Consider the following 15,639-nt stretch of genomic DNA (forward strand, 5'->3'; position numbering starts at 1 on the left):
AGCAGATAAAAATAAATATCTAAAATAAAATTTATATAAGAAATCTAGGGTGCCTAAAACTTTTGCACAGAACTGTAAATGAACCAGTTAACTGCATTTTTCTAATTGTAGTCCAATGATCCTATTCTAATGAATAGGGTTATTCCAACATTTGTGAGAGGTCGCATGTGTTTTATGCTGCCTTAATCAACAGTGAATCCAGTAACAGAGTAATAGATCCGATGCTCTGACCACTTGTATTTCAGTGCACAGGCAGAGGTGAGCTGACTCACAATGAGGCTGTGGATTCTCTGTGGAACTACCAGCCAAGGATTAGTACAGTCCAGCCCAGTAAATTTAAAAAAAAATATTTTTGTGAGCCAATTACTGATTTAAATAGTGTTTGACAACTTCCAATCCAATTTGAAATTTGCAAATGCTTTGCTGCAGTTAAAGCAAAGATTTACTTAAAAAGTCTGCCTTATGTTTGATTTGTTATTTGCACATCCTGTACTGCCCACTTAGCTCCAAGCATTTGATGTAGTGTCAAGTTTATTCACCATTGTTAGTGTTTTGCATGAATGGTTGGGTATTTGAAACTTAACGTATGCACTTTCTGCAATGGTAGATGTTATTCTTGTTTCTGTAACTTAAACTCTGGTTTAACATCATGCATGTTAAAATTTATTTCTACAAATCAACTATTTATATGAACATTTGTTTTTAAATTCACCAATGCTGAAAACCTGAAATAACAGGAAAGCTGGAAGTATTCAGCAGGCTTGGCCATTAGTTCTAATGAAGTGTCTTTGATCTACAACTTTAACTCTTTGCCTTTCCACAGATGTTGCTTGACTTGCTGAGTGCTACCAACATTTTAAGTTTATCCGCATCCTTATTAACCAGCTCATTTAGCATAGGTGATTCTGATGTTTCTTTCCTACTCTATTTGTGATTTATTTGGCCAGCTTATATTATAAATTTTGCCAGTCAAGTAATCTTAATTGGATGCCACCAGTGGATTTCCTTTAGTCTTGAAGCTTAATGCTTTGTGTTCGATTAATAGTAAGATTTTTAAAAATCAAGTGGAGAAATGTCTATGATTAAATACCTTGCCCTGTCATATCTGTTCCATATCTGCTGATACATGTGCCATATTGTTGGTTTTGCTCATTGGAGAATCTTTCTTAGTCAACCAGATATGTTCCTGAGTATTCCTTAAGTCTCACTAAATTACTACTAAAATGTAGAAACTGGGTTTCTTAATATCACATCATTCTAGCAGAACCAATTTTCACCTTGCCTATCAAGCTTATTTAAAGGTAAACATATCTGTATTGTACCTATTTTTGTTTTCAGCCACTTGTTAATCATCCCAAGCAGGGGGAACAATAAGAACAGTTTTCAGAATCAGAATGAGGTGTACCATCACCGGCATGTGTCGTGAAATTTGTTCACTTAGCAGCAGCAGTTCAATGAAATACGTAGTGTAGAAGAAAAATAATAAAATAAAGTAATAAATAGTATATCAATTACAGTTACAGATATATTGAACAGATTAAAAATCATGCAAAAATATAAATAATATGTTTTTAAAAAGTGAGGTGTTCATGGGTTCAATGTTCATTTAGGAATCGGATAGCAGAGGGATAGAAACTTGCTGAATTGCTGAGTGTGTGCCTTCGGGCCTCTGTACCTCCTACCAGATGGTAACAGTGAGAAAAGGGCATGTCCTGGGTGCTGGGGTTCCTTAATAATGGAAGCTGCCTTTCTGAGACACCGCTCCTTGAAGATGTCGTGGGTACTTTGTAGGCTGGTACCCAAGATGGAGCCGACTAAATTTACAACTCTCTGCGGCTTCTTTTGGTCCTGTGCAGTAGCCCCCATATCAGACAGTGATGCAGCCTGTCAGAATGCTCTCCACGGTACATCGATAGAAGTTTTTGAATGTTTTTGTTGACATACCAAATTTGTTTTTAAGAAAACCTCATTCGAAAACTTGCAATAAAGTGATGAACTTTATGTGGCACTAGGATTCATTCATTGCACTGAAAGGGAATTGGACATCTTGTCTGAAATTAAAATGAGCTAGTATTATTTCAAACATATCTAAACAATCGAGTGAATTTTCTTGCCTTTTTCACAAGGAAAATACTCAAGGTTTATCATGTTCATTTTGGTTATCTGCATTGCCTATTATTTGTTGGTAGTGTATTCTTTTGGTTTGCATGGAATTACTCTGCATACCACAGTGTATCTCCACAGCAGCATGCTGTACTATTATTTTCTAATACATTACCTTACATACTCCTTTCTTTATCTGCACTGTTATTGAAACAAACTATCCTTCAGGCTGTTGATATCATTGGAAAATTAACGTGCAGGCACAGGACACCATTGGTTACACTGTTTGGTTTGGTTTCAACTTAGAATGCTTGTGAAAGAAATAAATAATGCAGCCAAAGGTTAAGCAATGTTATAAGTCATTTTGTAAAAATGCTACTAGTTTCTAATCCTTGTTCTTTAAAAGGATCTGGAATGAGTTGTAACTATTCGTCTTCCCACTCTGGATCAGGCTTTTGACCAACCCACAGTACTAAAAAGAATCCGTTAAAAATTGCATGCTGTTTTGTCATCATGACCAGTCAACGGCATCAGTCTTTACTGTTGCCTTGCCTTACAGGAGGCAATGTATATTGTAATAATTTGGTTTCCAATGGCATCATTGGCTTACACTTAGTACATTTACTGAGTTGGAGCAACACAGAGGTTTAGGGTTGGGGGCAGGATTTGTTAGCATATCAGGTTGAAGCCCTGCATCAGAACCAGATATAGATACCTGCGATCACCCATATCCCTTAGAGTCTAGACTTATTTTGCCCCCTTTATTGAGCACGACACACGCAAAATTGTCTTAATCATTTTCAAATTTCTCCATTGTTTATTGCACATTTCCTGTTTTCACACTTTCACCAACTCCCTTGTTTCTAGCATTGATGGCAGAACATAAAATAGCTTATTCACAACCATCCTGTAATGTAAGTCCCTTGCCCTGGAACTGTTTAGTAAGTATTTTCTACACCTCTCAATCCTTTTCATCCTTACTAAAAAGAACCTAGATCAGAAGCAATATTCTTTTTCAATCTTTTTATTAATTTCAGCATCATAAACATTACAAAAAATAGATTCAGAGAAATTGGGATTACATTATTGATAAATAGTTTATACAAGTACGATCTCAATTGACACATTAATTAATGGGCCTCCCAAAGTCTCAAAAAGTACAAATATAATATAGGAAAATATATAAAGTGAAAATATAAAAATATCATGAAAAAAGAAAAACAAATTATACCCCAAAAGAAAAGAAAACTAAACTAAAAAAAAGAGAAAAAGAATGGGCTATTATGATACCTCAGATAAGACCATTAGTGTCTCTAACTCTGCTCCTCTCCCCGTATATGGAGTAACAAAATAGAATTGGAAAGGGTCAAACTACATCATATGTAAGTTGAATGAAGCAGTATTCTAATTGTGACTGAAACATTGTTTTATCAAGGTTCATCATAGATGCTTTGCTTTTGTACCAAGTTTAAGTATTCATGAAGGCCCGAATCCATAGGTTTTTATCAACACTGAACTTCCCATATTTGTAAATTCAGGTTTTCTGTTCCTACTTCTCTCTTTAGAATTGTATTTTGTTTTGAATGTTGTTTGTCATTTTTCCTGCCAGTTACATTCCCTGGAATTATTTTGTTATATCCTTCCTCAGTGACAAGACTGTTGCTACTACCTCTCAGTTCTGGCAGTTAAGGTTTACTCCTGACTTCTGGTGATGTTTGTGTAGAGTTTGTACATTCTTTGCATGACTGTATGGCTTTCCCTAGGATTCTTGAGTTTTCTCCAAGAGCAATTGGTTAAATTATCCCAAATATAGGTTGGCGGAAGGATAATCAGGATGGAGTTGATGAGCATGTGACATGGACATTCATGGGGGATTGGTGGGATTACTGTGGAAACTGGCATAAAACCAGTTGGCCAATGTTAAAAGATAGAATTTAAGCAAAACCTCATTTTTCTTTTCAATCTGAATCAGTTGCTTCATTTTTCATCTCTAGAATATCTGCTTACATTAATTAATACACAAGTCTGGGTAGTAAATTAATCATATCAGGGTATGGCCTGGTCTAAAAATTGAGTTTTTCAAAGAAGTTCAAATTACTTGAAGTTGATTACTTTGATTCAAGTATAACTTTCCCATCATTTTGATTTTAGATTCAACAGTGCTTTATTTCCCCCCTAGAATTAAACTTGCGTACTCAGCAAATATTAAAAGTCACTTTGTGTTTGCTTGCAGGAAAGAAGTTATTTGGCGATGGTTACAGTGGACTGGAATATGATTACAGAGGTCTCATCAAACTGTACAACTCTGTTGGCAATTTTGAAAAAGTATTTGAATACCATAATATTCTGTCCAACTGGAACCGACTGCGGGATCGACAGTTTGCTATCAGTGATGCCCTTGAGGATGTAAATGGCAGTACACAGTCCACAGAAGAAGTAGTCAGATCATTTCTGTTAGCTCAGCCTACAAATGGACAGGGATGCTGAGAAACAAGATGACTATATTGTCACATACAGTCTTTATTCCCTGGACTGAAAGGGAGAAACATACTGTGAAACAATCCAGTAACTACACTTAATACCATTAGGGTAATTACTTTCTTTTAGGTGTTAAGTTCCGAGCTAAAGGAAATGGGGAAAAAAGATTCATGTAATAGATACAAAACTAGGAATGATCTGACCAGAAACAGTCGCCATGGCATGTCATTGTATCGTAATGTTTGCAAATGCTGATGACGCGGAGGATTTGTCTCAGCAAGTGAAATTATTTTGCAGCTGCAGCCTTTAATATTATTTTAATTATATTTCAAATCATTTGCTGCTGATGAAAAGTAATTTTTGAATAATAATTCAACCATTTCTTTATGCATAAAGATTTCAAGATGTGCAAGTGGATTTCAAACATTCAGGCCTTTCTACCTATTTTTGTTTTGCATCTTGAACATTACTGCAATTCCCTGTCAAGTATGCTAACAGGTGCCATTGCACTGCGAGTCTCCGTAAGAACTCGTAGGTAGTCCTAATTGTTTTGCTTACATCACACTTTCCAAAATGACAGCCTTAAGGGCACTGTGATAGGTTTGCTGTACATTACAGTATGTCATTATATTCCTAGGTATCTATAGCATGGTGGCCTTAGTGAATTTGTTGAAGTGCACATTTTTTAAACTGAAGTATTAAAGGAATATATCTAGAAATTGGTTTATGATGCACAAGTTCAGTATCGGATCACTAACTGATGTTTTTAGGTACCATTTGTGTCATCCAATTTTTAAAATTCAATTTATATTCCTCATTGGGAATAATGTTGCCATATTCCACATTAAGTGAATAATAAAGTTTTGATAACCTTGTGGATGTGGAAATGAAAAAAAGGTCAACTGTGTTCATTTTATTGCACATTTAAGTAAACAGTACTATTTTTGTATTTTCCTAAATTGCGTTGACAGCAGTTGCTAACACTATTACCAAATTCAGCCTCTGCTGTTGAAAGCAAGATGAGACACTTCCTTGATACTTGAGCAGCTCTTGTATTAGTGCCACGCTGAATTTGTACAACATCACAATTTTTTTGTTTTAATTCCATTAAATGTGTACAAAATCTTAGTGTAACAGGCTGCAGCGCCCAATATAATGTGCAACCATCAAGCCATTATTGCTTATGTTTGTAACAAACATTGTGATATTATGTAACTGTACTACAAAATATTATTGATCTGCTAAATATAGTGTTCATGCACAACCTCAGTCTTTGCTTCTTAGCTGATTGTTCAAATCATTTCAAGATGTATGGTTTTTCACATGGGTGTAGGCACCACACAATCAACAGGGAGGTGTGGTTATAAATCAAGAGTTGGAAGGGTGAGAAAAGCTGCAATAACCAGGCAAGTGGAACCTGTGTCTTGATAGGTTTTATTGCAGAGTTGTCTAGTTAGATAATGCATTAATTTTAATTTTCCAAAATTCTCTCTGTGTGACAGGTGCTAAATAAATTGGAAAATAACTAATTTAGTTTAATTGAGAAAGGAAAAGAAAGCAGGAAACTATAGTTAGCTTAACATCTGTTACAGGGCTAATGTTGGTTGCTATTATTTTAAGACACAGTGTTGATTTATAAAATGGGCAAGATCTACATGATTTTGTGGAAGAGAAATGATTTTCATCAAGTTATTGGAATTCTTTGAGGGAATTGCATGTCTTGTGGATGAAAGGGAACCAGTGGTTTTGATAAAGTGCTGCATTAAAGGTCATTGTGGAAAACTATTCCTGGTATAGAAGGTAGCAATGGAGAATTGCCTTGCTAAGAGGAAGCACAATAGGCTTAAAATTATTTAATGAATGGTGTGTCACTGGGATTAGTGTTAGAATCTTGACATTTTACAATTATGATTTTGAAAATAGGCATCAAAGATATGGTTTCTAAATTTGCTGTTTTCACAAAAATAGTAGGAAAGTAAGTTGTGAAAAGGGAAGAAGAAGGTAGCTCTTTTTAGGTTAAATGAGTGAACAAAGATAAGTGGTTCATAAATGTGAAAAATGCAGAATTGTAAGATATCAATGAGTAACCAGGAAAGCTAACTAAGCTAATTACTAGGGAAGCAATACAAAAGCAAGGAGACAGACTGCGGATGCAGGAAACTGGGAGCAAAAAGCGAGCTGCTGGATGAACTCCTGAGTTGAGCAGTGGAGTGAGTGGAGGCAAATAGAAAGATGATATTTCAGATTGAGACTCTGCATTAGGCAGGTTCTGCTTCAATTATATATTGTGCTGATGAGACTATATCTGAAGTAGAGTGTAAATTGTTGAGCTTCAGATTTAAGGATGGATGCAAATGTGAAAACAGTTCAGAGAAGGATTACATGGCTTATGCCTGGAATGGGTGAGTTGGGTCATGTATTTTGTTTTTATGATGTTTAAAAGTTGTGAGATGAATTTTATTGAAAAATAAAATTGTAATAAGTTTTATGATTGAATGTGGACAGAACCTCGGGGGTCATTAAAATGCATTGCCTATTAGATGAGGCAAAATATTTTCCTCTAGGAGTAGTGACAACATCCGAAATAAGTTTAATTAAAGTACGTGGCTAAAAGAGATTAGAGGGATATGGAACAAACTAGGAAAGTGGGGCTAGCTTGGTGGGGCACCATAGTTGGCATGGATGAGTTGGGCCAAAGGGTTTATTTTCCATACTATTGTTCTATGACTGGTGGATCTTTGGAACTTTTAGCTTCCACTATCTTTTGATGTCTAAATACGTTTTAAGGTAGCAATAAATAAAATCTTAAAAAGCAATGGGGTGAGAATTTATGGAGATAGACAAGACAGAACTGAGAAAATAGTCAAGATCTTTTGGACTGCTGGACCTCTCCTGCTCCCTATATATATGTACTTGTAGCCATTGACTTTGTATGGTGCTCTTCAGGTATTTCTCCTGAAATATTAACTCTTTCTCCTTAACAGGTGCTTTCTAGCATTTTCTTTTTATTTTCAGATTTCCAGCATCTGAGGTTTTTTTATTTTCATTTTTAATTTACACATTTGAGCTCAACTGGTAGGAAATGACATTGATTGCCCTTCATTGTAACTAGAAAAGTGTTCATATGCAATACATTTGCATGAGTTTAAGAGCAGAAATACTGTTCTTTTTTTGCGGGGACGGGGAATGTAGGTTGTATGTGTTGTATAAAGACCATTACAAAATTGGAATAAAACTGCGTCTTAAAATTACTGCCTCAAATGCAATCTTCCCACTGATATGCTTGTAATCTATTACTAAGTTTACATCTGTTGCCAGAATATCATTCCTGATGTGCTACCAGAACATTTCTTCCAAAGTTTTGTAATGTATTTTCAGAATGACAAGAGTTTGGGACAAGGTAGTATATCCATCAAATTATTTCTAGATTTGTGTGGATATTCCAGACTTCTCTGCTGTAACTACCAATTGTGTAGTTGCTATATAATAAACACGAGATGCTGCAGATGCTGGAAACATTGAACAACTCCCACAAGTGCTGGAGAAACTCTGCTCTCCCCACTTTTTTTTTTAGCTACTTCTCCCCTTTCTTTCCAGCACTGATGAAAGGTCTTGGCCTGAAACATAGATAGTTTCTTCCCCTCTATAGGTGCTGCCTGACTTAAGTTTCTGCAGCACTTTTGCGGTATTGGATATAGAAATGTCTTAAGTAATCAGACAATTCTAGATGCATTACTTTTTAAGTTTTATTTGTTGAAATTGGCAAAAAAGTGCACTTTGTTACACTAAACATAACATGCTTACTTTTGTACAAAACATCAGCTGGTTTAGTACATCACTATATTTATAACCTTAAGTTTCCAATGAAAATCTTTTTAGAATTTAAAACACCATGAACTACCTTGATGGTAAGTTAAATGCATGTGCTGATTTGTCAAATAAAAGCACTGCTAACACACTTGATATTGAATAGCTAGGAAATTTTTTGTCTTGACACTTCAGTCATGAATTTTGTAAGTCTTTAGCTTTGCTACATGTTCAAATTGTACTTCCTAGATATCTTCTACACTTAATGTGTTAAGTAGAATTGTCCATACATCTAAAATTGAAATGAAGTATGCATGCTTACTTAGATTCACTATGCTTCCGCCATTTCTTATTTTCACCAAGGCCACACAGTCTTAATTGTTCAGAGACATTTTCACCAAATAAATACCTTAAATTTATGCAAACTGGAGCTACTACTTTAAGAGCATTGAACCAGTTGCAATTAGTTTTACCTTCTGGTGACTTAATTGGCCCAAGCCATAATCATGCTTTTCCTGGTCATGAACCAAACAGTTGGTTCCTGCTTACGGCTGTTGGTTGTTAAAAGTTAAGCGATGAATCATTAAGACTTGTGTTTTCAATCATAGCTTCTGCGTTGGGCCCACTAAGCTACTGTAACTATGACTGTAACTAAGCCAAAACAATGAATGAATAGGACCACTGTGAAAATAAAAACTGAATTACAGCAAGGTGTATTATTGTGTAGTCGATCCATTCTTGGTGTCTTTTAGTCCTGAAAAATTGCTTGGAGCAATCATTGTGCCAGTGAGTTTGATTGACATTCAGTACAATTGTTGACAGATGGTCTCTTTGTACATCTTAATTTGGCTCACTTGGAACCCAGCTTTACCAAGTGGTCCTAGTCAATCAGCACTTGGTCTTTAAGTACATTTATTTGAATTAAGAACATGGTGATGCAAATTCATGATCTTCAATTATTCAAGAACACATTAACTCATTTGTATCCTTCCAAGATTTGAGGTGAGCATATAACATAGACACTGCATGTTGTTTGTTGTACTGTTTTAATATTTAATTTGGTATTATCATGACCAACATTTCGTTTAAATTCTTGGATAGCGATCGTACACCACATTGGAGTATATACAGTTATTCTGTATCCCCAAGTAAAATATATAACCAAAAAGAAAACATTTGAAGGATTTATTAATATTAAAATCTCTTCCCCATCTCTTATTTTCAGATTGTAACTTGTTCTGGAACAAGTAAGAAACCTTTGTTGCCTATTTCTAGCACTGCAATAACAAAGTCTCTTTTTTTTCTTTTTTTTTTTAATGTGAATACTAAGGGATTTTTAGTCCTAGCCATTAAGAGAAAAGTGAGCAGAGCTGGTGTTATAACTGCTTCAAGGTGAATCACTAAAATGAAAAGAGATCAATTGAAATTGGTAATTTAGCTTGTCTTTCACAAGGTAAGTAACAAGTACTGTAGCAATGTAGTATTAATAACTCGGATCAAATTAAACGAGAAATCTTTTAATTACGGAGTGTAGAAGTCAGGAACAATCCCATGCAAGTTAATTCTCTGTTCCTCTAAAGATTTTTTTTAAAACAATGTAGATGTTTTACTTCCGCCTTCAAGATTGCACGGATTAGTTTTGATATTAAGAATGTTAATTGTGACTTATTTTTGTACAGATTTGGTGGTAGGGTGTTGTAAACACTAGCTGAGTAATTTCTCAAGTTTTGCTACATAATTCAAAACTGGTTCTCTTGAATTTGGGACATTGTTTTAAGCAATGCATACTGTGAAAAATAGTAATTCAAATAATACCTGATGCTGAAAGAAGCTGCAATACTGTATTTCCCAATTAGGGTTAGGGTGCTAATAGTCAAATTTTCCAGCAAATGGGAGCTCGTAAGCAAACTATATAATTGTAGGAGAATAAATACTCAGTTATTTTTTGCACTGTCAATTGCAATCTACTATCTGAAATGGGTACATCAGTTAGTACAGTTAGAGGACATTTATTTTAAAAGCACCTGGGTTCATCCATTGATACTCTTGTGAGGGAGTGAACTGCTCAGTCAACTACCTCAACTGACAGCAACTAAAGCAAACAATGGAACCTTGGACATTTCTCTTAGATTGGTGCTATTGGTACTCTACTTGGGCATTCTGTTCATTCTAGCAAAGACTTTCCATTGGATACACAGCATAGCAAAGGATACCAATTGAAGTTATTTCTCATTAAATGTAATGGCCAAATCACAAGCAGTTAGATTAGATCTATATCCTTGAGAGTGTACAAGGAACTGGTACAACAGAGGAGATGAGACCAAAGGTAGATCAGCTATGTTTGACATATTTTCTAATGTTCTTGTATAACCCTCAGCTACAGTCATTTGATTTTTAGCTGGATATAAAGAACGAAATGAAGGGAACACCACACTTACAAATTGAGAATTACCAAATGTGTAGTTATTTGTGGTGGTCACAACTTCCCGACTCTGGGCTCAAGGGCAAAGAACTGCTCTAGGAAGGTTTTTATTTTAAGACCAAATGATTACTATAGCAAGGGTGGAAATTTTACAAGATACTTAAACAATATTTTCATCCTTGAGCTGTAAGTACATGACCTTCATGGAATCTATGAAGCTGATTCAAACAGTCTTTTTATGGCCTTGAAACAAGCAGGTTTTGCCTAATCACCAGTTTTGAATTGAAAAAATGTAATGCAAGGCAATCTTTCTACTGCATCCACTGATCTAATGATTTGTAATTTGGTAATAGTTACCTTTGCAGTTTGAATTAGAATATTTTTTGACTTTCATACCATTGGACATTTAAACTCATCAATATGAAAGTGGCAGCATAACTGTTAAATTAGCACCTTGTGATTTCTAAAGTGGATATTCACTGTTTTGCTAAAAATTCATTAATTCTACTTCAATAGAAATGTGTAGTAAACCTAGAACTATGTATCCTTTGAAAGTTTTAATTGAGAAGTATAGGGGAAAAAATTCTACTATGCTGACATGTTGGTTTGTCATCTGAAAATGCTTTAATATAAAATGTTCAAGAGTTAACAATTCTTTCTCTCCCTCATCCATCCCCACAAAAATTAATTGTAATACAGGTAAGTTCATTGGAATATCTTGAATTATACATAATTGTATTGCAGCATCCAACCTGAATTCTAGAAGGTCATATTCCTGAGTAAATCAGACATTGGTGAATGTTTCATCAATCCTTTCCTTTGGTTTCTTTTTTTACAAGGAAGAAAATATGAATCCAGATACACCATAACTGGAATGAAAGCAAATCTTTTAGTTAACTGCTCTACAAATGACATTTTTAATTTAAAATAATTTATTTTTCTTACCTCTACAGTCATACAAAGAAATCTTCCAGAGATCAGAAATGCAGTTGCAAACCACTGAAGTTTAAGAGGCAGCATAAAATTATTTGTTAAAATTTGTTTGTGGTATCCGTACAACCAAACTGGAAGAACATGTAATCCACTGATAGCAAATACTCCCAGTAAGCTCTTAAAACCTGTAGATAGAATATTGCACTTTTTACCATGGTATTATTAAAACTTGGCTATAAAGATAATTTCTCAAAGGATTTCAACAATACAACTCAGTTACCTCACTTGATTTCTTTAATCTGTAAAAGATCCAATGCAAGTCTATTTAACTTTGCATTGAGTAACTGGAATAATGTTTCAGCTGCTAGAAATTTGGTTAATTCCAATCAAAGTCAAACCAGCTTAAGACTTTATCAAGGAAGAAAAATGGGATGGGATATTGAAGGACTGGGTGAGGAGTTGGTAGCAAAGCAGTTTGGAGAGCAGTCTCTGTTTCATCCTGTTTCTTTTATATTTCAAATGCTGAAAACATAGAAACATAGAAAATAGGTGCAGGAGTAGGCCATTCGGCCCTTTGAGCCTGCATCGCCATTTATTATGATCATGGCTGATCATCCAACTCAGAACCCCACCCCAGCCTTCCCTCCATACCCCCTGACCCCTGTAGCCACAAGGGCCATATCTAACTCCCTCTTAAATATAGCCAATGAACTGGCCTCAACTGTTTCCTGTGGCAGAGAATTCCACAGATTCACCACTCTCTGTGTGAAGAAGTTTTTCCTAATCTCAGTCCTAAAAGGTTTCCCCTCTATCCTCAAACTGTGGCCCCTCGTTCTGGACTTCCCCAACATTGGGAACAATCTTCCTACATCTAGCCTGTCCAATCCCTTTAGGATCTTATACGTTTCAATCAGATCCCCCCCTCAATCTTCTAAATTCCAACGAGTACAAGCCCAGTTCATCCAGTCTTTCTTCATATGAAAGTCCTGCCAGCCCAGGAATCAATCTGGTGAACCTTCTTTGTACTCCCTCTATGGCAAGGATGTCTTTCCTCAGATTAGGGGACCAAAACTGCACACAATACTCCAGGTGTGGTCTCACCAAGGCCTTGTACAACTGCAGTAGTACCTCCCTGCTCCTGTACTCGAATCCTCTCGCTATAAATGCCAGCATACCATTCGCCTTTTTCACCGCCTGCTGTACCTGCATGCCCACTTTCAATGACTAGTGTATAATGACACCCAGGTCTCGTTGCACCTCCCCTTTTCCTACTCGGCCACCATTCAGATAATAATCTGTTTTCCTATTTTTGCCACCAAAGTGGATAACTTCACATTTATCCACATTAAATTGCATCTGCCATGAATTTGCCCACTCACCCAACCTACCCAACCAAATAAAGATGATGCCTTATTTTACATGAACTCTCAACTTGAGCTATCTGTCCTTTGTTTAACCTTGAATGTGTGCAATATTTTAGGTGGTACCTTCCCACAATTCTTGGCATGCTGACAAGTCTGCAATTACTTTTTTCCCTTCTCTTTCAGAAATAGAATATTGCACATGTTTCTTCATTAAGTCAACAGCAAATTCTTGGATCTGTCAGCTCTGGGAAAAATTAGTGAGACAATTCTAAATGATCAAAAATGGAAACAATTAGGACCTAGAAACTAATTTTTCCACTGCCATTTTTTTAAGCACTCATGTTACCTGTAAAGTTCCTCACTCACTAAATTTTAAGTTCTTGATGCCTTAGCTTTCTTAAAAAACTAAAAATGTATAAATAAATTATCTTAAAGCTGTCATTTTCAGATTTGTTTAAAACATCTTTTTATTTTCTTGTTTTAAAAACTATGCTGAGATAGCAAATCAATATCAAACAATAGGAGGTATCTGTTGTCTTGAATGTTTAATCAAAAGAACTGAAGCTCCCACTTGGCAGCAATACATTTTTGACACAGGATGAAGAAAAGCAACTAATAAAAGCTTGAGACTGATAAAGTGAGCACAATGCATCGGTAAGCCTAGTGTAGAGATGAAATTTTAAAAGTGGAAAGCAGAGGATAAAAATTACTGGGTAAAATCAAGGAAAATTCCAAGATGCTCCAAGAGTATATGAGGAAAGAACGGGTCTACTGGGAACCCAACATGGCAGCTTTAGCAAATACAAAAGGGTAACTGAATGAATACATTTTGTTGGAAGGAATATGTTACGTTAAAGAATGTTACATGTAGGAATACATTAACAATTTTATTAAAGAATCCAGTGTCTATTTTTTTTAAAAAAAGTTAATGGGGCTAGGTAAAATGTCTAACATTTGTAAATTTGGGGTGGGGGGGAGAGAGGAGGAACTAACAACAAGTAGGTGGCTGGTGGACTGGATGGTTGCTGATGTGGTTCTATTGTAAGGGAGAAAGCAATAGATATAGAGCAACTATAAGCCAGTTAAAAATGAGCAATCGTTAAGCTGTTGGAAACAACAACAATAAACAATTTTAATAATCTTAACATTTATAAGGGCACAGATGAACCAAGGAGTATCAGCATGGTAACACACAAAATGCTGAAGGAACTCAGCAGGTCAGGCAGCATCTATGCAGAAGAACGAACAGACCCTTCATCAAGACTCAGCCTGAAGCATCAACTGTATGTTCCTTTCCATAGATGGTACTTGACCTGCCGAGTTCCTCCAGCAGTTTGTATGCATTATTCTGGATTCCAGCATCTGAAGAATCTCTAGTGTTTATGAATTAGCATGGTTTTGTTTAACAAATGTCATGTAACAATGGTCAAAAAATTATGAGGAGGTAGTAAGTGCTGGATATAGAGTATTCTATGTGGTATACATGATTTTAGCAAGGCATTTCACAATATTGGCAGATGGGGCAATAAAGTAGAAGCTCAAGATCCAATAGAAAGCAACAAGTTGGATTAAAAACTGACCTAGTATCAGGAAACCAAATGAAATGGTTGCAAAGAATTTTGGTGGTGTTTGGGGTGGGCTAGGGGCTGTACAAGGCTTCTTGCAAAAGGATTACATTAGTCAGAGTCATAGAGCAGCTGTCGTTTAGTCAAGTAGAACAACCAGAGGGGATGAATGATACTCAGATTGGCAGTATGGTTTGTTAGAAGTTGGTCCTAGGCTACAGAAGATATCAAGGCATTGGATAATTTACACAAGTAGCAAATAGTATTCAATATCCAAGTATTACATGCTTTAGGAAAAAAAAAGTGAAGAAATTTATGGAGTTCAGAAATCCCAGAAGGTAGTAGGATGGCTAGATAATGGTGTCTTAAAGTAGACAATACTTGACTTTATTGGATAAGTGAGTGTGTAGGGAGAGTAACTATGGCCCTAGAGGGAGTTAAATTAACTTTAAATCTCTCTGGCCAGCATTGACAGTAGGCCAAGCAGCATCCTCCTGTGCCATAGGTATCTTAAAAAACTCATTCACTGTAGCTTCCCCTCCTTCTCATGAACCCCCTCCCCTCAAATCTGTAGCCACATTTGCAAATAGAGAAGAAATAAGTGGCCCATTTCTGATTTACATGTTTATTTAAACTTGGTAACATAGCTTTTACCAGCTGCAATTTGGGTTCCAGACATCATTTCTTGGCTTAAGAACTTGCATTTTGGGATTCCTATGTACATGTGAAAATCTCGAACTTACTAAGCAAACTGCACTCCACCATTAGTGCAACTTTGCATCAAGTATTGAAAGTAAATACTGCATCTTGGAATATGGTGTGCTGTGCGACAGAAGCATGAAAACTCAATCGAAAGTCGCAAAGAATACTAAAATTTACACACTGCAAACTAACAAAAATCAGTTGTTGGTTCAGTATAAACTGGTCTTTATAAAATTACTTGTGGTTACTTTATACCAATAGTTTA

The 15,639-nt window shown here is 35.8% G+C and overlaps 2 protein-coding genes across 5 annotated transcripts in view; one reads left to right on the forward strand and one right to left on the reverse strand.

Moving 5' to 3' along the window:
* appbp2 (amyloid beta precursor protein (cytoplasmic tail) binding protein 2) overlaps window positions 1-5,845 on the forward strand; it is an 81,426-nt gene extending 75,581 nt beyond the window's left edge. Inside the window, exon 13 of the mRNA XM_072243354.1 lies at window positions 4,337-5,845. Coding sequence (XP_072099455.1) covers window positions 4,337-4,590 — 254 coding nt within the window. The 3' untranslated portion in view covers window positions 4,591-5,845. The remainder of the gene's footprint in view (window positions 1-4,336) is intronic.
* A 2,468-nt stretch (window positions 5,846-8,313) lies between these two features.
* Window positions 8,314-15,639, reverse strand: part of LOC140187729 (uncharacterized) — a 68,793-nt gene continuing 61,467 nt past the window's right edge. For 2 of the 4 annotated variants that reach the window (XM_072243357.1, XM_072243358.1), the window contains exons 6-7: window positions 11,756-11,928; window positions 8,317-11,679 (exon numbers count right to left, since the gene is read on the reverse strand). In XM_072243357.1, coding sequence (XP_072099458.1) covers window positions 11,617-11,679; window positions 11,756-11,928 — 236 coding nt within the window. In that variant the 3' untranslated portion in view covers window positions 8,317-11,616. Of the gene's footprint in view, window positions 11,680-11,755; window positions 11,929-15,639 lie in introns of all 4 variants that reach the window. The other 2 variants (XM_072243356.1, XM_072243355.1) reach the window with 2 other exon arrangements.

The sequence above is a fragment of the Mobula birostris genome, chromosome 25, assembly GCF_030028105.1.
Source record: "Mobula birostris isolate sMobBir1 chromosome 25, sMobBir1.hap1, whole genome shotgun sequence".
Classification (NCBI taxonomy): domain Eukaryota; kingdom Metazoa; phylum Chordata; class Chondrichthyes; order Myliobatiformes; family Myliobatidae; genus Mobula; species Mobula birostris.